Below are 24,302 nucleotides of genomic sequence, written 5' to 3'. Positions count from 1 at the left end.
ATTCTGCAGGGATTTTGGGAATTCTCCAATTTAGAATGGATGCAATGGTCCTTGACTTATGACCTCCCCAGTTAGGACAGATGTTCTGTTATTAAGTGATGAGGTCATTAAGAAAGCCGTGACCAATTTTACCATGGTTGTTAAGCAAATCATGTGATTGTTAAGTAAAACTGGCTTACCCCACTAGCTTTGTGTGTTCAAAGTTGGCTGGGAAGGTTGCAAATGGCCATCACATGACCCTGGGATGCTGCCAACTGTTGTAAATACATGCTGGTTGCCAAGTGCCCAAATCATGATCACATGACCGTGGGGACTTATAAGTGTAAGGAGCTTTTTTGTCACTTTTTTTCAGCACCTTCATAACACTGAACATTCATTCAATGAAAGTCGTAAGCCAAGGACTACCTGTATCACTGAATCCCTGCCCTGTTGAACCCCTGTATTAGTTGCTGCCAAGGCAAGCGACCAACAACATGGCAAAAAATTACTGCATGGGTGATTTTCCTTTATTTGAGGGGACTCCAAGTGGCATTAAATGGAGTAGGGTGGAGGGGACAAAATCCTTCACTCCAAAGGGAAAACAGTATCAATTATCAGAATACTGAGAATGAAATAGGGATTTTCCCATGTCAAGGTAGACCAGGGGTCTCCAAATTTGGCCCTTTTTTGACTTGTGGACTTCAACTCCCAGAATTCCTCAGCCAGGAATGCCTGGCTGAGGAATTCTGGGAGTTGAAGTCCACAAGTCATAAAAGGGCCAAGTTTGAAGACCCCTGAGGTAGACTATGGAAGAATCAGCTTCAGAAGTCTTCAAATTGAACATTTGGGGGATGAACTTGGTGAAATTAGAAAATAGGATGCTCAGAGGTAAGCAGAAAACCTACCAAATGTTATTTAGAAGAACATTTTTTTCCCTTTAAATACTTGCTTCCTTACAGAGAGCACCAAGGACCTCTCATTTCAACCCTGAGCTACAAAAATTCCCCTTCTTTCCAGGCCTCGCTTGACCAACTGATGGTTACCAGGATTTTCTTGTTTTTCTGTAGCCTGGTAGCTTGCACGTGGTTTGCAAAACTAAAGGATATTAAACAACCAGTCATCCTGAGGCACATTTTATGGCATCAGATTATTAATTTCAAACCTAAATTATAATCCTGATAAAAACACCAGTAACCTTGTATGAGCAGTTTCAGATCCTTTATATCAATGACTGATTTCCATCTCTGTTACTTAATTCCCAGCAATCTGAAGAACTGAAATAAATATATACACATTAATATACATAGATATGTATATATATATAAAAAATACACTGTTACATTTTGCACACTAGAGTGGCCAGATTGGGGATGGTGGTTTGAAGCAGGATTTTGAAACTGACTTTTAGAAAATAACCTTATTTAGTCTGGGTTCTGCCAACATTAAAAAGATTTGCCAGGGGTGCCTCTATTACAGCTGGGAGAGATGTAATTCCAAAAACTGAATGCCTGGAGCAATCAAAGCAAGCATTCAAGTATACACACCCAACTTGCACCACTTTTTTTTGCCCAGAATGACCAAAAGCAGCATCCAATCACAATACAACAACAGGATTCACACATCACACTAAATCGTATTCATGAGTTAAGGCAGGGGTGTCAAACTGCCGGCCCGCGGGCCAGATGCATCATAGCGAAACCGTGCCCGCCCCACTGCCGGCAATGGCAAAAAAAGTCACGCTATGTCGCAACACGTCACGTGACTTGAGAGTTTGACACCCCTGGGTTAAGGTTTAGTAGACTGTATGAACTCAGCCACTGGGTTTTTTGAACCACGGCTGACAGTGTGTTGTTATGGGTAAATCCAGCAGTTGTTTTGTTCTCTTAATTATAATTTAGCATGATGTAAGAATTCAGAGACCATTCTCAAAAATGAATTTGAGTTTCCATAGCTGTAGAAATAAAATAACCCTCTCCTATTAGCTGCAATTTGCTCCAAAAATTGGAGGCCTGGGCCAGAGGAAATGGGCTGCTATTCTGAAAACACATGACTTAACATCTGTGTGGAAGTGCTGCTTAATGGAGTCACACTTAATGGAGCCAGTCTTAATTAAGCCAGATCAAAGCTGCTCTCCTGCCCCTCCTCGATGGAGCTAAGTAACATCAACAGCATACTGTGCTTATTTTTAAAGCCCACTGATCTATCTATAGCATACATAATATTAAGAGGCTGGCAACAGCTGCAAAGGGCAAATGGTGCAGAGTTCCTCAGAAAAGAGTAACAGGAGAGGAACTCTGCATTTTCTTGCCAGACAGTTGCTCTCCCTTTTTGCAGCCTCCATGTCTTCTTTTTTCAAAACCAACATTCTTAGGGTATTTTGCAAGTAAAACAAAAAAGGCTATCAATTATCAGAAGGATCTGGGGGAAGTGGCTGAGCGATAAAGGACCAAATGACAAGAGAAGCATTGCACTGTCACAATGCAAGCCCCACCCCTTTTATATAGGCACTGTGACATCGTACACAAAGGGTGGAGCTTGCCTTGCAATACAGATAGTCCTCGACTTATGATTGGTTGTTTAGTGACCGTTTGAAGTTACCATCTACTTGAAAAAAAGGGAACTTACGACACAGGTGCAAAGTTCCTATGGCAGCCCCCCCCCCACATAATGATGTGACCACACCTTCAACACTCAGCAACATGGCTGCATCTATGGCCATTTGTAGTATCCTGCAGTCACATGACCTTTACAGTGGTTTTGCTTAAAACCAACAGATACTTCTTGTTTCAGCCAAACAGGCCCATAGCAAGCCATTGGTTTGCTTCACTGCTGTGACGTTCGCTTAATGACATGGCATTGGTTTTACAACCCCATGTTCATTTAACGACCACTGCAAAAAAATATAAAATTATGACTATACCAGTAGTCCTCGACTTATGACTAAAATTTCCGTTGCTAAACAGAGCAAGTTGTTAAGTGAGTTTTGCCCCATTTTCCAGCCTTTCTTGCCAGTTAAGTCAGTCACTGCAGCTGTTAACGGTTGTTAAATAAATCTGGCTTCCCCATTGACTTTGCCCGTCAGAAGCAATCTTCTCAAGGGACACTGCAACTGTCATAAATACGTGCCCGCTACCAAGTCACCTGACCAGGAGGATGCTGCAATGGTGCTGTGAAAAATGGTGATTAAAAAAACTTACTTTTTTCAGGGCTGTGGTAATTTGGAAGGGTCACGCAATGAATGGTTGTAAGTCAAGGATTACCTGTAATGGGTAGGCTCCGTTATGGCTGTAACTCGGGGACTACCTGTACTGCAATGCCCATTTTGCCAATTTGATGAAAGCCTCTGATCTTGCAGAGGCGATTATGGTGCTCAGCTGGGTGAAGGGAGTGTCACCTGCTTCATAAATCCAAAAGAACATGGCTAGTATAAACCTACTGTAATTTGAGCCATCTGCATTATGAGGTGGAAAGATAAAATATCACAAGCAAGATGCTCAACTGATCCAGAGAGTTTGCAAACCCACAAATTATCCTTTTTTTAATTTTATTTTAGAAAAAAATCAGCCTGGCATTTTATAGTGCTAATTAGCTGTTTAAAAATACCCAATGATTCAAGTAAGACCTTTTTAAAAACGGGCTGGATATAGTATTCTATATCAGCCTATTTGGCAACAAGCCCTAGAGATAGGAATGGGGCTGCCTTGTGACTAAGCATGCTGAGAATTGAATTTAAAATCAACAGGCATTTGAAACTGAACAAAATGTGAAGGGAAATAAAGGTCCCAACCTCAGGTAGTTCAGTTTTATATAAACCATTCCCATTAGCGCAAAGGAAAGCTGCTTAGATGACCACTGTCATCCAAATCTATTTTAAAGGCAGCCTCATTAAAAATTGTTCATTCTTTATAATTCCTTCCTGCCTAAATCAGGACACCATCTAAGGAACAGTTCAATAGGCCTAGAAAAATCAAAGACTTAGAGCAAGGCTTTTCAACCAGTGGTATGGGTACCACCTGTGGTACATTGGCACCTGGCAGATGGTACGCGACCATCCTAGAAAAGTGGTAGCGGGGGAGGGGAATGAGCTGAACCGGTGACAACACAGCATAGGCCTGAGCGAGAGACGGCTGGAGCTGCAGGGCTGTCAGAGCTCAGCGGAAGCGCCAGGATCAGCGCCAGGCTCCAGCTGGAGCTCGGCGCTGATCCTGGCACTTCTGCTGAGCCCAGAAGAAGCACCAATCAGCTGGAAAGCAACACTGATCCTGGCGCTTCCGCTGAGCCCAGAAGAAGCGCCGATCAGCTGGAATGTTGCAGCATCTCCAGGGTCTTTGATTTATATTCAGATGCTTGGCAACTGATTCATATTTATGACGGTCACAGTGTCCCAGGGTCATGTGAAGTGACCAAAACCTGCTGCAACCACCCAGCAGATGGGGGGAATAAAAACCAAACACCCCGCACCCCACCTCCGCTGCTAATCCTCAACAGAAATGCTCACAACAATGGAAACCTCGGACAGGAGGAAGAGCGCCGCCGGGTGGGCAGGTAGGTGTCTTGCTCGGCTGTGGCTTGGGGGGCATTTTTTTCAAGTGCCATTGTCACTTCGAATAGTCACTAAGCGAACTATTGTAAGTTGAGGACTACCTGTACTTCATCACTTTATCCCTTTTTTTCTTTTTTTGGGGGGGTCATCAAGTTTTTGACACCTTGCTAGGCGACTGGTGGTACTCGGATATTGCCATATCCTAAAAGTGGTACAGTGGGTGAAAAGGTTGAAAAGCCCTGACTTAGAGAGGCCTTTTTCTAACAGGGTATTTCTTCCAAATGCAATGAAGTTAACATTCTCCTCAGTTCTCTGATAAATCTGGCAAGCTGCAGTCCCAACATACTGTTAACAAGGGCACCAGGTTGAAGAAGGCTGGGCAACGTGACTATTTGCTTGTTTCCAGTCTGAGCTGGGAAACCAGGTTTTAACCTTGCAGAGACAGAAAACTTTACCTATCTCCTTCATCAGTCTCAGATGCTGAGAAGTTTTAAACTTGTTGCAGAGAAATGTCATTCATTCATTCATTAAGGTTGCAGGCTGCTGAGTCTTTTAGAATGAAGACCTAACAATTTTCTGGAGTTTTTAAAGGTGAAAATGAAAAAGGAATTAGAACTGAGGTCCAAACTTTTGAATTTATATTAATCCCCCATGGAAAAACTGAGTGCTTCTAAGCAACGTTTGGACTACATGAGAAATTGATTATAATAACCCACCCAACCCCGTTGTGCTGCTGTTAAAAATTATTTCAATGTATACACTGGTTCTCTATTCACAAAACGCTCATGGTGGACTCTAGCCTCCATCACCCCAACCAACAAGATAATTGCTGGTGATGATTGGGGATAATGGAACTGGACTGCAGCATATTTGGATAGTACCTGGGTAAAAAAGTTTAACCTAAGCAAAGCAAAATATTTGAAGTATGATTTGTTATGGGGGTAGGGGCTCTTCCCTCCTTTGGCCTCCCTCAGTTGCTCAGTCAGAAGGCCCAACCTGGATGACAAAAGCAAGGCATGCTGGGATTTGTAGTTTTATAATGTCTGGAGGTCACAGATCCCACAAGCCTGACTTTAGTCTCCCTATCTGGGTTTAAGGCAACTGCCTCCACTCCCATCCAGGACCTTTGCGGCCTTCCAGGTGTTCAAGCAGCAAAGAGGAAAGATGGACTCTTGCTAGGCAACCATACACAACCTGTGGATGGCATCAAAGTCCCAATTCCACAACAGGATATCAGTCTGCCAGATTGGCATAGCTGAAGGTGGGAGAACCTAGCCCCATGTAACGTAATTGATGTTGAATACTGCAAAGCAATGGAAGCAGACATCTCCAAAGTAGGCCCGGGGAGTGAGACAGGGACATCATTTTCTGCTGGATATCAGCTCATTTGCTCCAGGTAGGTGGACAACAGCAGCTCAGGAGGCAAAAAGACAGTGTGTTTGTTGCTAACCTTCATTTGGCGTTTGCCTTCGTAGTTTGTACCTGAGGGCAGAGATGTTCAAAAGAAAGCCACATGTTAAAAGCCAACACATGGCTATAGGAGTCCCCTGTCCCTGTTTTCTAGTTGGGCAAAGAATGTATTCATTTAGAGAAGGATGCCACCAAGCTGGGGGCTGCAGAGCTACTCCACTGCCCCATATATACAGTAGATCCCCCTTAGATAGACAGGGCATCTCCATTTATGTGCCAATTTTAAAAAATGCAGAGCCCACTGAACAGATTATGTACTTATTTATTATATGGTGTACACACTCCATATCTTACTGTCCAATTCCTGTATCAATGTTTCTCAATCTTGGCCAGGTTAAGATATTGGACTTCAACTCCCAGAATTCCCCAGCCAGGATGCTGGCTGAAGAATACTGGGAGCTGAAATTCACACATCTTAATGAAGCCATGATTGAGAAACTGTCAGGCTTCAAAACCAAGAAAGATACGCTAAGTTACTCCAAAGCAGGTTTCTTTATTGCTCCTCGCCTACAGACAGAATTATTGCCAAACTAAAGCAAACTACTATCACCAATAAAGATACACTCTGAGAACTTCTAGGGAGGAGCTGTTTTCAGCCTCTGCCTCTCAACCAAACTATCTAAACTTTACTGCCTCTTGCTCCTCTGGAATGCAGTCCCTCCATCCAGGGAATCCAGGCTACATTCCACAACATAAACTTCGTTTAGTCTGGCAAAAGTGCCATGGGAAGAAGATGCTACAAGAATTAACCAACTACTTTCCTAAGGATAAAGGTACATGGGGGAGGTGAAGGCACATGGGGGATCCAAATTTGCAAGGTGGTGGGTGTGGCCCTGCAAGACAAGCCCCACCTCTTTTGTATGTGTGTGTACAAAAGGGGCAGGGCTTCGACCAGGTTGCTTTGCCTGTCATCTTGCAAATTCTGAGACCCCCATAGACATCATGATGATCCTTAGAGAGCCAAGTCCTTTCTCCACTCTCAGAGGCCTCTTTGCATGCTAAAAGTGACCAGGTCTGCTACTATCCAGGCTAATTACTTACCTGGTGGAGCCACAGCAGACAATTCAATAACCATTTGCCCAGATTAGAATAGCAGTTTCTGGCAGACCTCTACCTTCCTTTCCAAAGGCTGAATAATTGTTCTTTTTTTTAAAAAAAAAAACTATGGAGAAAAAAACACAAAATCTACAATGGCTCAGTTGAAATTGCAGCCACTGCAGACTGGGTTGTGTGAGAAAGCTATCTTTCTCATCCATACATGGGGTGGGGAAGAAAAAAAACCAATTAACAGTGCCTAAAGGGTGGGGGAAGACTTAAATTAAAATATTATCTGCAGTGTACTGGCCATAGGGTGGCAACATAATAGTCCATATGCTCTGCCTGCAGAAAATCTGCAAGTGATCAGAAAAAGTTAACCCTGTGTTACCTTTCTTTTTTAATATTGCAGGATATGGAATATGGTCGAGTAGGACAACATAGCAAAAATTCATAAAACTCTTAAACTGGGTGTAAAACTGATCCTCTCTTTTTGGCATTAGTGTCTACATGCCCTGGTAACTACACCCAATAAGCAGTCCAGCATGTCAAGATGGACACAACTTTAAGGAGACAAATGTAAGCTGAATCTGGCCTGTTGCTGGAAGATCCCTACTTTTGAATGTTACCACTCTCTGCTAGCATCCGTTGAGGCAGATCTGGTCCAAAATATCCACAATAGTTTGCAATACCACATGTACGCTTTTTATAGCCTTCCTCAGTGGATCCCCCATTGATCACACACCCCATTAAATATCTACATCTTCTGTAGCTGCAAAAAGGGAACATTTATCTCTGCTTCCTACCAGCATCTTTGACAGAAACTGTCCCAGGAATTATAAAACAATAGAACAACATGTACATTTTCAAAACCAAATAGAAAATATCTTAAAAGAAAGTCAAACTGCTTCCACGATGGTAGCTCCAATCTATGAGAGGTGGTAGAGCTAGACTTTAATCCTTCCATGAAGGTGCGCCTTATTTTACTGACTTTGAAATTCTGCTCCTTATATTTATGGAGACTTTAGCTATATTTATTTAGGGAAAATGGAAATAATTTATACAGCAGAGATAATACAGCAGAGATAATAGAATTTGCTGCAATATAAATTGCAGCAAAGATACACCCAAGCCTTGATAGAGAAGTGTTTCTCCTTGCTGCCTGGTGAGCACTTTATTATTATTATATATCAGAATTCTGGTACTGGAAATAAGGTTTGACACTAAGTCAGGCTATCTAGAACCTATATTGGGACCATTGTGTTTTTGCTACAATTTTAACCAAGAATTTGAGAATCTTCTTACTAAACTTTCGCACTGTCCCTTTAAATGGGTATTCAAAAATGGCCTGATTAACCATCTGCCTGGAAGGATAGATTGTAAACTGGGAGGCAGCTCCTTGTGGCCTAGCCCTTACTGGTTGGGAGAGATAGCAGTAAACCAAAAACAAATAAGCTTAAAAACATAAAAATACATATGTATATTATAATTTAGTTTCTCACTGGCAGAGACGAGGTCCATGTACTGGCAGAGGGCATGAAGGAGCAGCCGTTCAAAGCTGCAAGAAAGAGAGAAAATGGAATTTAACACTTAGGAATTTGTGGAGGGGAAACCCCTTCTGATAGATTTCATCTTATTTGCACATGAAGAACATTTAGTTGGGAAGCCAGGAAATGGCTTCTCTTCCCAGAGAGATCAGACCAGATGAAGAAATGCAATAGGACATCAAATCTTACTCATTTTAAGAGATTTCCTAGGACAGTGGTGGCGAACCTATGGCACGCGTGCCAGAGGTGGCACTCAGAGCCCTCTCTGTGGGCACACACGCCGCCGCTGCCAGCAACTTGTGCAGGTTGATTAGGCTGCCGGCCCCCACAGGCGTCCCCCCCATGAGCAACATCGAGGAGACGATGCCTACCCCAGCCACGCCCCCCGTCTGCCGTGACAACCGCAGCCATGCCCACCCAGTGGGCCACGCCCCCATGCCCTCCCGAGGCCACCACAATGCTGATGCAGCCCTGGCACTTTGCGATAAATAAGTGGGTTTTGGGTTGTGGTTTGGGCACTCGGTCTCTAAAAGGTTCGCCATCACTGTCCTAGGACAATATTCATTCAAAGTTACTACAGTAATTATCAGCGAAAGAGTTAATTCTAACTCTAAGGCAGTATCTTTGGGAAAGCCATAGTAGAATGTGTTTCAACACTGGCAACTTTAGCATGCATGGACTTCAACTGCCAGAATTCTCTACCCAAGTTGAGGTTAAAGGTTGCCACGGTTGAAAAACATTGCTGCAGAACATTGACAGTTGCCTAGAGCAGTAGCCTTTTTTTTTTAGAAGATTAGGAGAAAACAGGTAGGGATATCTGCAAGTCTGGCATCCCAGGTGTAGCCTTTGAAAAAATGATTTAAGGTTTGAAATAGTTTGTACTTTTTCTCTCTTATTCCCAGCCAAAATGAAGGATAGCCAGTGACTGTGGGACAGGGAGTCTAAAGCACATGAAAGATGCCGCCTTACCTGTCCTAGAGCTCGCTGATGAATTCTATTGCTGAGTCCAGGTTTGTTGTATCTCTTACCTGCCAGTTCATTCTGATTCAGCCTTCACAAGAATTAAACTGTCAGGTAATGTCTGCACAGACGTGGAAGCTTCTCATGGTGGTGCAGTGGGTTACAGTGCAGTATTGCAGGCTAACTCTGCACACAGCCAGGAGTTCGATCCTGACCGGCTCAAGGTGAACTCAGCTTCCCATCCTTCCAAGGTCAGATTGTGGGGGGTAATATGCTGACTCTGTAAACCGCTTAGGCCTGTAAAGCACTATGAAGCGGTATATTAGTCTAAGTGCTATTGCTATTGTCTAGGGCAGAAAAGATTTGAGCATAGCATTTGCCTGCTGGCTTCTCTTATCCTATGGACAGGGGGGTTCTTCTTGGTGGGAATGGCAAAAAACAGGAGATCAACTATGAATGAATGAATGAATGTTGGATAGGCTCTTAACATCACAGTCTTATTTTCCTCTGAGAGGAACAGTATAAAATGAAAGGGGGGAAAAAAGAGACAGCAAGAGAAATGATGCCAGGAATTACTTTTTCTATCTTTTTTATACTTTAGTTCCTTTGCTACTAAATAAGCTATTTCATTGTTTTTCAAAATAGCTTTGTAATATACCAAGCAAATTGAGAGTGTGGTATATGGCCTCTTGGTGCCCTCCTAGATCATATCAGTTTTCAACAAGGCCATCTTTTTTCCCTTGGAAGTGAAAAATGTTAAGGTGTCAAACAGCTACAAGGCCTTACCTGGCTATTTCATATTTCCAAACACACCCTAAGTGTTCTAAAAAGCAGAAACAAACCATGGACTACAAGTTTTGGGGTGGGCCTCCTCTAGAACTACCATGTTTCCTTGAAAATAAAACCCAGTCTTATTTTTATTTTTTTTTGCCTCCAAAAGAGGAGTTAGGTCTTATTTTTGGGGGAGGGGTGTCTTATGTTTTTCCACTGTCATGTATGTTGACCCCGGCCTCTGCTCTCGACTGTAGAAGCCTTTGCCAGTGAAACGGAGCCCGGGGGGCAACGCATGTGTCAACCCGGGACTCTGTTCTCGGTTGCAGAGGCCTTTCCTGAAGGCCTCTGCTGGCGAAATGGAGGATGGGTGCCGACATGCTCGAGTGGCGGCGAGTGGCCGCAGAAGAAGTGGGCCGGCAGCAGCCACAGGAGCTCCTGCTGGACAGGGCTGTTGGTGTGTCTGCCGCGAGGCGAGGCAGGTGTTGGGGCATGGGAGGCCTGGCTGCAGGGGCCCTGAGGAAAGCAGATGCAGGGTGCCTGGGGCAGCTCCACCCTCTCCCACCCCTGCCTCACCTCACCTTGTGGTGGTAGCACCTTGAACAACCAGACGGAATGGGTGGGCAGCCAGCTGCACAGGCTCTTAACTAGGGCTTATTTTGATGGTACGGCTTATATTAGGCACACGTCTAAAAGTCAAGCTAGAGTTTCTTTTCGGGATAGGTCTTATTTGGGGGGAAACATGGTAAGGAGAAACTTCTTGATAGAACAATTAATCGGTGGAAAGGCTTGCCTCCAGAAGCTATGGATGCTCCAAAACTGGAGGTTTTTAAGAAGAGATTGGACAACCACTTGTCTGCAATGGTACAGGGCAGTGATGGCAAACCTTTTAGAGACTGAGTGCCCAAAAACTGCAACCCAAAACCCACTTATGTATTGTCGGGTGCTGGGTGGGCGTGGCCCATTGGGTGGGTGTGGTCCATTGGGTGGGTGTGGCCCATTGGATGGGCATGGCCCATTGGGTGGGCGTGGCTGCGGTGGTAACGGCAGACTGGGTGGGACTAAAAAGTTCAATCAATTCCAACTTTGCGAGATCTTTTTTTTCCCGCGAGTTGAAATTGATTGATTGATTGAACCTTTTTTTTTTTTTTGCACACAGCGGCAGAGGCCAAAAGCGAAAAGGTTTTATAAAACCCAACTGAAGGCCTAGGACTGGAGCGACAGTGCGCGTGCCCACAGAGAGGGCTCTGCGTGCCACCTGTGGCACGCGTGCCATAGGTTCGCCACCATGGGTATAGGGTCTCTTGCTTGAGCTGGGGGTTGGACTAGAAGACCTCCAAGGTCCCTTCTTTTTTTATATAAAATTTTTTATTGAGTTTTATAGGGTTAGGGAAGGGCTAGGACCGGGATAGGGATTAAGGTTCGGGGTAGGGTTAGGATCGGGATTAGGGTTAGGACAGGATTGGAAACAACATTGGGGTTACCCCCCCAATAACATTTTCAAGCTTTAGCAGATTGTTGTCCGGGTATATATGTTCAATTAACACTGATTAATATAATAGTAAATAGCTGTAGTAAATATGATAAACGATAATCATGAACAGTATCAGTTGGTCAATACACATCATTCTTCTTACTAATATATATTCAAAATAATATATCACATTCATTTCTCACTAGTTCGTTTTCCTAACCATTGGTAAAAATTATCCCATGTTCTAAAATAAACTGAATCTTTTTTCTCTTTGATCTCTAAGGTTAATCTATCCATTTCTGCACATTCTAATATTTTCTTAATTAAAATATCTTCAGTTGGTAAATTTTCATTTTTCCAGTACTGGGCAAATACTATTCTCGCTGCTGTCAGTACATGCAATATTAAATACTCATTCTTCTTCTCATACTTAGCTCCTAATATTTCTAACAAAAGTAGTTCTGGTTTAAATTCTATCTGTCTTTTAGTCATCTTTTCCAGCCATGTACGTATTTTAAGCCAGAACTTTTTCGGTTTAGGGCATATCCACCAGTGCCTGGCCTTTGTTTCCATTTCCAAAAATTATTCGAAGTATTTAAAACATTTTCACTAGTCTTACTGGTGTCATATGCCATCTATAAAACATTTTATACAAATTTTCTTTATATGAGACTGCTTTAGTCAATTTAATATTTCTATCCCATAGTTTTTGCCAGTCTTCTACATCTATAGAATATCCAAAGTTTTTTGCCCATGTTATCATTGTTTCTTTTACTTGTTCTTCTTCCATCTTCAATTTTAATAGAAATCTATAAAGTTTCTTAATCAGGTTTTCATCTATTTTTAACAATATTTGATCAAGTTCTGTCTGTTCTTTATAAAATCCTGTTGTCTTTGCATCTTTTCCATATCTCGTTTGAATTTGCAAATATGGTCACCATGCTAAGTCAATACTCCAAGGTCCCTTCTAAGTCTGTTATTCTGGTAATCTTTTTCCCTTGCTGTCAGTCTCCCACCAGCCCTCAAGAGACTTAGGAAGTTAAAAAAAAAACCCACAAAATACAACCTTGATTATAAAACATTGGCCACTCCAAGACAGGAGCTAACAGTAGTGGAAAAGCAAGTTCAAATGTCCCTCCTTAGAGGCACTATGGGTAGTCCTTGACTTACAACCACAATTGGGACCAGAATTTCCACTGCTAATGCGCATGGTTGTTAAGTGTGTTGTGCCCAGTTTTGTGACTTTTGCCATGTTGGTTAAGTGAATCAGAGCAGTTAAGTGAATGCAGCGTTGTTAAGCGAATCCAGTTTCCCCCATTGAGTTTGCTTGTCGGAAGCCGGCTCGGAAGGTCGCAAAGAGCAATCCTATGATCCTGGGATGCTGCAACCATCATTAATACCTGCCGGTTGCCAAATTTGGATTACGTGACTGTGAGGATGCTGCAATGGGTTTAAATGCAAGGACTGGTTGTAAGTTACTTTTGTCAGCATTGTTGTAACTTCAGGTAGTTGTTAAACGAATGGTTGTAAGTCACGGACTGTTTGTAGGTAAGTGGGGCAAGCCCAATTTCCCATTCTTACCACTGCCAGCTGCAAAAATAGCCATGGCCAAATTACCATATTTTAACACAGATTATGGGGTCTTGTTTCATGCTGGATGGATTTTGAAACAAGTTTCAAAGATGCCAGAGAGTTCAGCATACTACAGGTTTTGGTTCAATTATCCTGTATTGCTTAGAGTCAAAAGAGATTTCCTACATGAAAACCATCTCACAACGGATGATGTTTTCTTCTTCAGTCTTAAGTATCTGTTGGGTTTGTTTTAGGAAACTCTCTTAGCTCTAATTAGGGTTGCTAGAAAACTCAGACCAGCACAGTCATTCAATGCAACTGGTTTCCAGGAAAGTCTGTGCCGACAGTGGTCAAAAAAGTCAAGAAGGCAACCCAGACTGTAACTGAAGCCCCACCCCCTTTTTAATATGCCTTATAATCACTATCTTGACTCTTTTCATCTCATTCCCATCTTGGTTTTGCAGAAAAAGCCTCCAGAATTCTTTGCAATTTAAAAAAGGAGGCTATCAAATTGGCCACAGATAAATTCAAAGGCAGGATAGTTTGAAAATTGGATCAGAACAGAACAGAAAACCTCAACTTTCAAAGCTCCAGAAGAAAAGTGTGACTTTGTTTTAAGGTGTTTTCCTGAGTGCTGTTTAGCTTGAGGGAAAATTATAGTGATTCTGGATAGTTCCCTTGGCACTCAGCAGGCTTCCTATTCATCCTTACTTAATTACTACTATCATTATCATATATTATTTTAACTCAAAAGGGAAATGAGAAGCTTGCCACTCACAAAATGAGGAGTCAGGCCTCTAGCAACATCTTCATTTATATATTAAAAAGTCTCTAAATTCCATAGGCAAGTTCAGTAACTAAAAAGAACACAGTAGTCTGATAAAGAATTCCCCAGAAAATGAAAAGAAAAAGAGAAATGAAAAGAGAAAGAAGTTGGGGAGATAACAAGCATACTAGGGTATCAGAGGAGGCCTTGGTGACTGATTAAGCCCGCCCCAGCTGCCATTTTGTAAACTCCTATGGCGGCCATTTGAGGAGAACGTCCTAACAGGCTCTCAACATTCAAAATACACAATTCGTTGATGGTCTGGTCAAGATTTGTGTACTAAATGCCACTGAAGCCACTGCTGAGAATAGCAGCCAGCAATAGGTTCACTTTGGTTACCTATTGTCCATCATAGCTGTGTAGACGGCGTGAGGGTTAGTGGAGAAAAAGGCCAGCAACTCCTCCTCCAAGCCTTCCAAGGTTTCCTGTAAAATAAGCAAAAAGCTACATCTTTCCATCTATAACAGGGAACTCAGTGTTTTTTTTAACTGTGGTGAATTTAAGATATTTGGATTTCAAATTGCAGAATTCCCCAGCCAGCTTGGCTGGCTGGGGAATTCTGGGAGTTGAAGTCCAAACATCTTAAAATTGCCAAGGTTGAAAAATACTGAGCTACATCTACAAGGAACAGCAACATGCTTACTCGACTCATATATTTACTAATGCAACAGAGTGGTTCAGAAACAGAGCTATTGATCAGAAAGCCTCCAGTTCAGATCTCACTTATGCTTCCAACTCACAGGAGGCCCCGTAAAACGGGATTGCTTTCAACTCAGTTTCCCCCTCTGTAATATGACAGTATGTTATGAGTCTACCTCACAAGTCTGTGGCAAAGATCCAGGAAAAAAAAACACAGCAATTTGAACAATCAGAATAAAACAAAAATAAAGGTGATAGGATGTTGCAGTTCAGCATGGTCTGCCATCCCATCACAAGATCTTCCCAGACAGGCTGGATACTCTTATATAATGATAAACTCACTGGAGAAGAGATAAGAAAATAAGAAAGGGCAAGCAGAAATTGCTGTGCATTTACACATAGTCCTCCACTTACAATCACAATTTAGCCCAAGAGGTCTGTTGCTAAGCGAGACCGTTGTTAAGTGAACTTCACTCCATTTTACGACACTTCTTGCCACAGTTGTTAAGTGAATCACCTCAATTGTTAACTTAGTAACGTACCATGGGAATCCGACTTCGTTTCAGGGTGGTTCGTAAGCGTCGGCTGATGCGTTGAAAACAATCTTTAGGTGTGAACGGAGGATGCTCTGTAACAAGAGGGAAGAAGAGATAGAAAAAAATGTAACAGAAAATACACCAAACAATTCTGGAAGAATATCTCGTTTCCCCCAAGGCAAAACCTATACATTTTGGAAGCTTACAATTTCCAGTTGTTTGATTGGTTTTCACAGGTAGACTGGCTTTGGATATGGGTGTTCCATTTTTAGCCAACAAGACAAAAAGCCTCCTCTTCAAACTCCCTGATTTATATCCAATGCTTTTTGGCCGTAATGTCCTTGTACTGTCTTTTCATACCTTTCCACTTGATGTCAGCTTTATCAGGCAACTTATTTTTTGATTTTTTTGAAGTCTTCTCTTCTAAATACAGGAGGACTCGCTCTTGTTCTTCCCCAGACCGGTTCATGAAATCGTTCCAGATCTACAAAACGTATAAATACATAATGTAAACTCATTTTCAATTCCTTTCTTTTGCCATCTGCAGTAATCAAGGCAAATGTCATCTCTGGATCACAAAGGGCTCCATGCATTAGCCCACTTAATTTAAGGTTCCATCAAGAGAGGCTTTTTACCTAATTAAGTTAATGGAAGTACGATAAATGGAAAGGGTTGGATGTTTTCTTTCAAAGGGAAGATTTTAAAAGACTGTTTGTTACATGTGTTTACTCACTCCTAGCTGACTAATCACCATAAATACATGCAAACTAGCATACTGCACCACATTAAGCCTAAAGTGGCTTGCTCGGTTCTCCTTTATTAAGGTTTCTGTCTTGTTGTGTTATAGAAACTCAGCTGATTTGGGCAATACACAAAGTTTGAACAAATCCTTGTTTAGCACTATATACAAATCCAGAGTTAAAGTGATATTTTAAGGGAGAGAGAAATTTTTTAGTCTTTTCCACCATGTAGCTTCTTTTTGATAAAGGGCACTCAATTCCAGACTGTTCTTCTCTTTGTTGAGTTTATTTTCAGTTTGGGCAAGCTAGAAAAAATACACTATGCAGCTGATGAAGTATTTTCAAAGGAAGGGTAACTAGCCCTGAAGCATTATTAATAATAATGAAGATTGGGAAAGAGATATATTTACTGTACATTGTGCATTTTCTCTAGGTACACCAGGCAGTGAAAATACTCATAGTACCAGATCCAGTTCTACTTGCCCTAAAATGGAAGAAGGATGTTGAGGAACTAGGAGTGACAAAGATGGTGAGGCTTTTGAAGGCTAAATCCCATGAAGAGCTATCAAAGGATCTAGGCATGATAACCAAAAGAGAAAACTAAGAGAGGCAGTGGTATTCCAATATAGATAGTCCTCAACTTATGACCATAATGGAGCCTGCTTGTAAGTTGCGATGGTTGTAAAGCAGGTCATCACATGTCCAACCTGAATTTGTATATTTTTACGGCAGTCGTAAAGTGAATGCCACAGTCATTAAGTGAGCCAATTGTTTGCTTTTGGCCGGTTTTGCCAAAAGCCAGAAGTAAATGCCAGGTTTTGACAAAAACATCCTAAAATGTGGTCACGTGGCTGCAGGACACTGCAAATGGCTGAAAATGAGAGATGGTTGCTGAGTGTCCGAAATGATTGTGATGGGGGAGGGGAGGCAGCTGATGTAACTTTGGAACAGAGTCATAAATATCCCTAGGGAGATCCGTCGTAATTTTGTGACTGGTCATAAGTTGTAGAATACCTGTACTTGAAGGGCTGTCCCAAAGAAGAGGATGGGGGATTCATTCCCTGTAATTCCTAAGGGTCGGAGAAGAACTAACAAGTGGAGGTTTTAAAAAGAGAGATCCAAACTCAAACTAAGGAGGAATCTCTTTTTTATGAGATCTATTAGGCAGAGGAACAACAATGGAGTCATGGGGATTCCATTACTGCAGGTTTTCAAACAAAGATTTATTGCCTTTTGTCTGGATGGTTTGAGGATTCCTGGAGCAGACTAGAAGACCTTCACTTCCATTCCAACCCTATGATTCTTTCAGTTTTATTTCACAACAACCCTGTGAGAAACTCAACTGGATAGCTTTTGGTTGGTAGAGAATACAGCAGCTGCAATCAGGTCACCCTGCTGGGAGACGAACATCCTAACTGTTACACCACTCTGCCTCTGTGACTGAGTCATTTTTTTTTTCCAGCTTTCTTCCTCATTGTCTTAACAGGGAGTGTCATATTTCTTACATCATCTTGCAATTCACAACCCTGTTGCCAGTTGTCTATTGCCCAGGTTTGCATAAAGACCTTTGTTTCCATGGGACTTGAAGAAAACCTAACACCACCCAAGTACTGCACAGTAAAAATGCCTGAAGTGTGACTAAGCAACACTTTATCCTGTAATATTTATTCCATTGCCTTTCACCACACAACACTCCCTTCCACCTTGCTCATTCCTCATACATTACATCACCAAATGTGGGTGCACCACCTCAGGACATCCGGCAGAAGCTGGCCTCCTGGGTAACTCCCCTTTCTTTAATTTAAAAGTTAATTTAAAAAAACTACCAGGGATCATTCCTAGAGCCTGCCACCCAGTTCTTCTTTGAACTAGCTAATTATCCCAATATTCCCCTAACCAGGTGCCTTCCAGATGGATTTCAATTTCTTCTTTTGCTAGACATTATGGCCAGAATAATGGCCATAAGGGGGTAGAACCCAGAGCAGAAAAATCTAAAGCTCTGCTTGGTTATATCTGAGAGGCTGTCACAGAAAAGAGGGGATTGATTTATTCTCCAAAGCACCAGAAGGCAGGACAAGAAGTAACGGATGGAAGCTTGTTAAAAAGACATCGAATCTAGAAGGATAATTTTTTTGACAGTTAGAACAATTAATCAATGGAATAATTGCCTCCCGAAGTTGTGAATGTTCACTAGGTTTTCAAATATAGACTGAGCATCCATTTGACAGGGATGATATAAGGTCTTGGGTTGGACTAGAAGACCAAAAGGGTCCCTTCCAGCCCTATGATTCTATGTTCTATCTTGCTTTTAGTGAAATAGGAAATGCCACAGCTCCACAGCCAATACAGCTTTTTCTGTATTGTATACAGCTTTTTCCTCATTAGGGAAAAAACATTAGTTTGGGGACCAAAGCTTGGTCCAATCCACTCCAATTCTCCCTTTATCCCCAATTGCTGAACTCTAGCAGCACAGTTACAGTGGACAGAGCCTCACCCATAAACTATAATCCTTTGTAATAAAGACATGATTCGACATGCATAATATTGTCACATTTTCAGCTTATTTTATTTTCGTACCATCACTCTGGGGGCAGGTTCCTTACATTTTCTGACTTAAATCCTCACCTGAAGGCTATATTTCAACCTCTACCACATCACCATCCAGTGATGTCAGTTAAGAAAAGAAAATGCAAAACTGGAGAGAGATTCTGTTTCCAAGGAAGAGGAATCAGCTAAAGAAAAAAAAAATAGAGCCCTACCTTCATATAAGTCTCATTGCTGCAGGCCTCAGTAAAAATGCTGGGAGGGGCAGAATGGGCAAGATCTCCATCTTCACTGGTGCAGTCATCCCGCTCAAGGAGGGTCATTAGGTAACGCGCTAGAAATGCACAGAATTAATAAATAATGAAATATGAAGCTTCACGCATGTACCTTAATAGTGACTCTTTTAGGGACATCGGTGGGCAGCACGGCACACTCAACATCATGCTACCAACACTGCTTAATTACACATAATTCTTGACTTACAACCACAGTTGGGACAAGAATTTCCATTGCTAAGCAAGGCAATTGTTAAGTGAATCACACCTGATTTCATGACCTCTTTTGCTATGGTTGTTAAGTAAATCACTGCGGTTGTTAAGTGATCATTAAGAAAAATCTGGGTTCCCCCACTGACTGGAAGCTGTGAAGGTCTCAAATGGCAATTACATGACGCTGGGATGTTACAACCATTGTAAATACTTGCCAGTTCCCAAACGTCCAAATTTTGATCACGTGACCTTGGGGAAGCTGTGACGGTTGCAAGTGCAAAGACCAGTTGTAATTAATTTTTTTATAGTGCCATTGATACTTTGAACAGCTGCTAAATGAATGGTTGTACATCAAGGACTACCTGTATTGATTAGCTTTATATCTCTCTTTTTGTACAGAAACTCAAGGCTGCTCACCTAGTATTCACTTCTCCTATTCTTCCCAACAACCATCCTGTGAGATAGGTTGGGTTAAGAGGGACTAGCCAAAGTCAGCCAATCAGCTTCTGTGGCTTAAGTGGGACTAGAACCCAGCTCTCTTGGTGCCTAGTTCAGCATCTTCATTATCACCTTAGCCTGGTTCCCAATGATCAATTCCTCAATGCCTCAGGCAGCAGCAACTCAGATTGGCCCTAACAGCTACCCGGTTGGACTATTCAAGCATAGAATCATAGAGATGGAAGGCACTTTAAAGGTCGTCAATACCTCATCCTCAACCTTCAATCCTCATACCATTCTGGATATTTACATTTAATTTAAAAATAAGAGAGCAGCTAGTCCCAACTAGTCTGGAAGATAATAACTCTTGGTTGGCCTGAATGAAGAACGATTCATTAGTGATCAATTATCCAAAATAGGATAAAAGTGGATTTATCTTTGAGCAATGACAGGCAAACTCATTAGGGACACTTAAATTGACTTAACGATTGCCTTGTGTACTAAAATATATTTGGAAGTCTGCCGGAGTACTCCTCCTAAGATGAAAACTGATGAAATGGTAATTTGTTGAAATGACATAAAGATCATTCAGTGATACTGTTTTCATAACATAAATAGTCCTCGAGTTACGACCACTCATTCAGCAACGATTAAGACATTATGACACTACTCAAGGGAGGGACTTACCACCTGTCCTCAAAGTTCAATAAGATTTTTTGATAAGCAATGAAGGAAAAAGTTTGGAAAAGACTGAGCTACTTTTACCACTGGACAGTTCTAAAAGTGCTGGGGTCAAAACTATCAGAATTCTCAGCCAGCGTGATTGTGGTTAATAGTCCAAACCTTTGAAACGCATTGAGTCGGAAAAGGCTGCTCTGGATTTTGATCAGTTCAATAGGTAATCAAGAGATAATAGCTAGCTACCAAAGGGTTTCTAAGCCCTGCCTACCAACCACTTACTGTTCTCCAGGCGCTGGAGGCTCTTCTTCCCTTTAGCCTTGGGGATGAGGTCCGAGTTGCGGATGGCTTGGTCAATGTAGTACTGTTTCCGTTTGGCTGGAGAGAATCTCTTGGCGGAAGGGGTGGCCAGAGGGGGCAAGCAATCTTCAATCCTTCTGCAAAAGACAAAATTCCACCCCCTCTAAATCAAAGATTTAAGTCTTTATAGACTCTTTCTTCTCTTTTTTGCAAATGCTTCAAGGGACAGCACAGCTAACTGCAGGAAAAGAAAAAAAAAACCCAGCCAGACTTAAGCAATCTTCATCCATGGTCAGGAAGAGCAAGAGAGGCTATAAGGCTCTCCTCCTGTTCTCCTACCATATAGTGTTTAGAAATAGGCTGCTCTTAAACATGGAGGATCTATTGAGCTGTTAGGAACAATGCTTATATCTACACACATTTTCCATGCCTATATTTTTATTTTGCAACTGCTTCTTGCAAAGGATAATAATGAACTATAAGCTAGTCTTTCCTAAGTACTGGAAATTCAACCCTTCCGCAGATGACAAAAGATGGCCAGGCTATTGTATGAAGCCTATTTATATAGGTAGTCCTCACCCCTCAATCACAATTGACCTCAAAATTTCCGTTGCTGAGCAAGATTTGTTAAGTGAGTTTTGCCCCATTTTATGCCGTTTCTTGCCACAGCTGTTAAGGTGAATCACTGCAGTTGTTAAATTAGTAACACAGTTAAGTGAACCTGGCTTCCCCATTGACTTTGTTGTAACTTCAAATGGTCACTAAACAAATGGTTGTAAGTTTGAGGACTACCTATACTTGGTTGGGGGACCTGCAGGGAGCCTTAGAGCTGTAGAAGAGCTTGGAAGTCCCACATAAAGGCAATGCGAAGTATTTCCATTTGGCAGTCCAAAAAAATACGTTCTTCTTCTTGTGCCATATCCGTTATCGGACGTTGGCGATCATGTTGGCGATCCTGTTTTTATCAGCAGCCGCATGAAAAAGTGCTGCTGAGTTTTCTTCAAACCAATCCCTTAGATTTTGAAGCCATGATGTTCTTCTTCTGCCTGGACCTCGTTTGCCTTCAATCTTTCCCTGGAGGATTAAATGGAGTATGCCGTATTTTTCTGGGTGTCGCATCACATGTCTGAAATATTCTAATTTTTGTTTTTTAATTGTTTTGATGATTTCCCTTGGCTTTCCCAGGTGGCTTATCACCTCCTCATTTCTGATCTTGTCAACCCAGCTTATAGGTAACAGCCGCCTGTAAATCCACATTTCAAATGCTTCTAGTCTCTTCAGGTGGCCTTCTGTCAGAGACCAACTCTCTACTCCATAGAGCAGGATAGGAAAAATATAGCATCTGACAAGCCTGATTTTCAGTTAGGCTTATGTTGTGACTGCTGAAAAAAGTGGCTTATGACCTTTTTACACTTATGACTGCTGCAGCATCCCTACGGTCACGTGAACAACATTTAGACATTTGGCTTGTATTTATGATGGTTGCAGTTCCCAGGGTCATGTGATCACCTTCAGTGACCTTCAGGCAAGCAAAATCAATGGGGAAGCCAGATCCAGTTAACAACTGTGTTAACAACTGCAGTGATTCACTTAACAACTGTGGCAAGAAAGGTTGTAAAATGAGACAAAATTCACTTAACTGTCTTGCTTAGCAACAGAAATTTTGGGCTCAACTATGGTTATAAGTTAAGAACTACCTGTATAGCAGGGGTCTTCAAACTTGGCCCTTTTATGACTTGTGGACTTCAATTCCCAGAATTCCTCAGAGGAATTCTGGGAGTTGAAGTCCACAAGTCATAAAAGGGCCAAGTTTGAAGACCCCTGCTGTATAGTTTTGTCATTTTGCCTGTTCGCTTAACAAGAGGAATATTAGTATTGGTATTAACTTTTTTTTAGAACGGAAATAGCTACCATCTGGGTCAGTGGAAGCCATCTTCTTCTTCAATAGTCAAACTACAAGAAAACATTTTGTTAATGTGGCAATTTGACCACTCTGGAGAGGAAGCACTGAGGAAAATTGTGGGTTTTTGTTTTTGTAACTTACATCAAGTTACATTGGTTCATTGCTTTCTATGGTATATGCAACAACGCTTTATATTTTGCAATCCGGTCCTTCCTTTAAATTAGATTGGCTCCCACCAACCAGGTTTTTTGGGGGAGGGGGAGAGAGGGGCTCTAAAGATGTGGATGTGTTTGTGTGAATGAGAGCCAGAATGTTTATTAAAATCAAATGATGTAGTTATTTGGTTGGTTTGACTTCTGGCTGTTTATGTTTTATATTGTGTTATTGCATTGTTTTTAAATGTTGGAAGCTGCCCAGAGTTGCTACTGAGATGAGTGGCTATATAAATCATATACATAAGTAAATCAATCATATTTCCAATTAATAATTATGGTGAGTATTCCTTTAAAATGGATAAAGCAAGAAAATAATAAGAACTATGCCCAAAGTTAATATATTGTATTGGTCTACAACACCCATCATTCTCAGGAAGTTTGCATCCAGTTTCATCTGATGGCTGACCATTTCCTCAATCTTTGAATAAAGAAAGGTTGGAAAAAAGCTTAAAAAGTGAAATGTTAGAAAGCCATTAGATTATGGATAGGAAATAATGTAATGTGGGGGTTTTTTTGCATTTAGATACTGTATGTTATTATGTAAAAAAATTAGATTGTCTTTTACAACAAACCTTTTCAGACAATTGACATATTAAAAAAAAAGCATAAAGCACTAATACAATCAAAGATGGTAGATGTCCCAAGTGCAGGGTGACAAAAAAGACCAGCAATATGTATAATATATCTGTGGAACTCACCGACCAAGGAATTTGTGAGAGTCATTAGGGCTCAACTGCTTTTAAATAAAACAGGCTTGAATAAGGGGGAGCTTTGTTCATTCTCCTCCACCTTAGGAGGAAACACAAAACAAGGCGGTGGGTGACAGCTGTCGCCTTTCCAACCTTCAAGATCCTGGATGAGCTGGATTTTTACACTCAGATCCTACCCAACTCGACTTCAGAGCTGTCTGTGTTATTAACCAGAAGAGCCTCCAGATGATAAGGCAGTCTATCAGAGGCAAGGAGATCCTTCCCGCGACCCGAATCAAATGCAAGAAAGGAACACACAAAGACAATGGCGAAGCGCCCACAACCCTCCAGCCTTCCTGCTACTCACCCGTAGGGCTGGTCCAGGGGGGCTCTAGACAGCTGCTCCTCCTGGCTCCCCTTCAGGCCCCCAGCCGCTCCCCTTTTCAGCCCCACCATCGCTGCCCGGTCTGCTGCTCCCCCCCCCCCAAACCGCCTTCCCTCTTTCTCCGCTGCCCGAACGCCCGAAGGACGGGACCGACCCGGCCTAGGAGCCTCCCCCCCCCGCAGGAAGTGACGTCAGCCCGGGGAGTGGCGGCAGGGCTGGATTTAACCTGGCCCCTTGGCAAGCGAGCTGTGTCCCTGGTGTGGTTGGTGCCCTTCTCGTTGTCCTTATCAGGCTGGGTGAGGTTGCGCTGCCCTCCGGCCTGCCTATCTGCCTGCCTGCCTGCCTGCGCGAGGAACTGGCGACGTGGGAACAGTTACCTCGCGTGTAGGCAAGCAATGCAGAAGTTATCCCTGCGCACGTCTTATGAGTTGAAATTCGTGCATCTTAAAAGTTGCCGAGACTGAGAAATCCTGATGTAAATGCACCTGTGCAATTACCGCTATTGTCATTTATTTGGAGGGGACGTTTAATCGGATGGCAGTTTCATCGGTTTGCTTCTGGAAGGGTGAC

General features: G+C 42.2%; 1 protein-coding gene across 1 annotated transcript; it reads right to left on the bottom strand.

Moving 5' to 3' along the window:
• Positions 1–4,757: 4,757 nt before the first annotated feature.
• On the bottom strand, positions 4,758–23,803 carry R3HDM4 (R3H domain containing 4). Its single transcript, XM_015810004.1, has 8 exons — positions 23,715–23,803; positions 20,523–20,677; positions 18,852–18,970; positions 15,713–15,836; positions 15,359–15,444; positions 14,517–14,602; positions 8,530–8,585; positions 4,758–6,004 (listed from the first exon to the last, which is right to left on the bottom strand). The coding sequence occupies exons 1-8, from the start codon at positions 23,801–23,803 to the stop codon at positions 5,901–5,903; spliced, it is 819 nt and encodes a 272-aa protein (XP_015665490.1). The 3' UTR covers positions 4,758–5,900.
• Between the last annotated feature and the right edge of the window lie 499 nt (positions 23,804–24,302).

This window comes from Protobothrops mucrosquamatus, unplaced genomic scaffold (assembly GCF_001527695.2).
Source record: "Protobothrops mucrosquamatus isolate PMUCROS unplaced genomic scaffold, P.Mucros_1.0 scaffold6, whole genome shotgun sequence".
NCBI classification, from domain to species: domain Eukaryota; kingdom Metazoa; phylum Chordata; class Lepidosauria; order Squamata; family Viperidae; genus Protobothrops; species Protobothrops mucrosquamatus.
The sequence above is the reverse complement of the archived record's forward strand: the minus strand, read 5'-3'. Positions and strand labels throughout refer to the sequence as shown.

What these genes read in the sequence shown, in the direction of transcription:
- R3HDM4 (XM_015810004.1), bottom strand. Translation starts at nt 23,803, where the DNA reads ATGGTGGGGCTGAAAAGGGGAGCGGCTGGGGGCCTGAAGGGGAGCCAG. An exon ending in AGCTGACATCAAGTGGAAAG is followed by an intron (nt 15,445 to 15,712) that starts GTATGAAAAGAC and finishes CTCTTGTTACAG; the next exon opens with AGCATCCTCCGTTCACACCT. An exon ending in AACGAAGTCGGATTCCCATG is followed by an intron (nt 14,603 to 15,358) that starts GTACGTTACTAA and finishes CTTATTTTACAG; the next exon opens with GAAACCTTGGAAGGCTTGGA.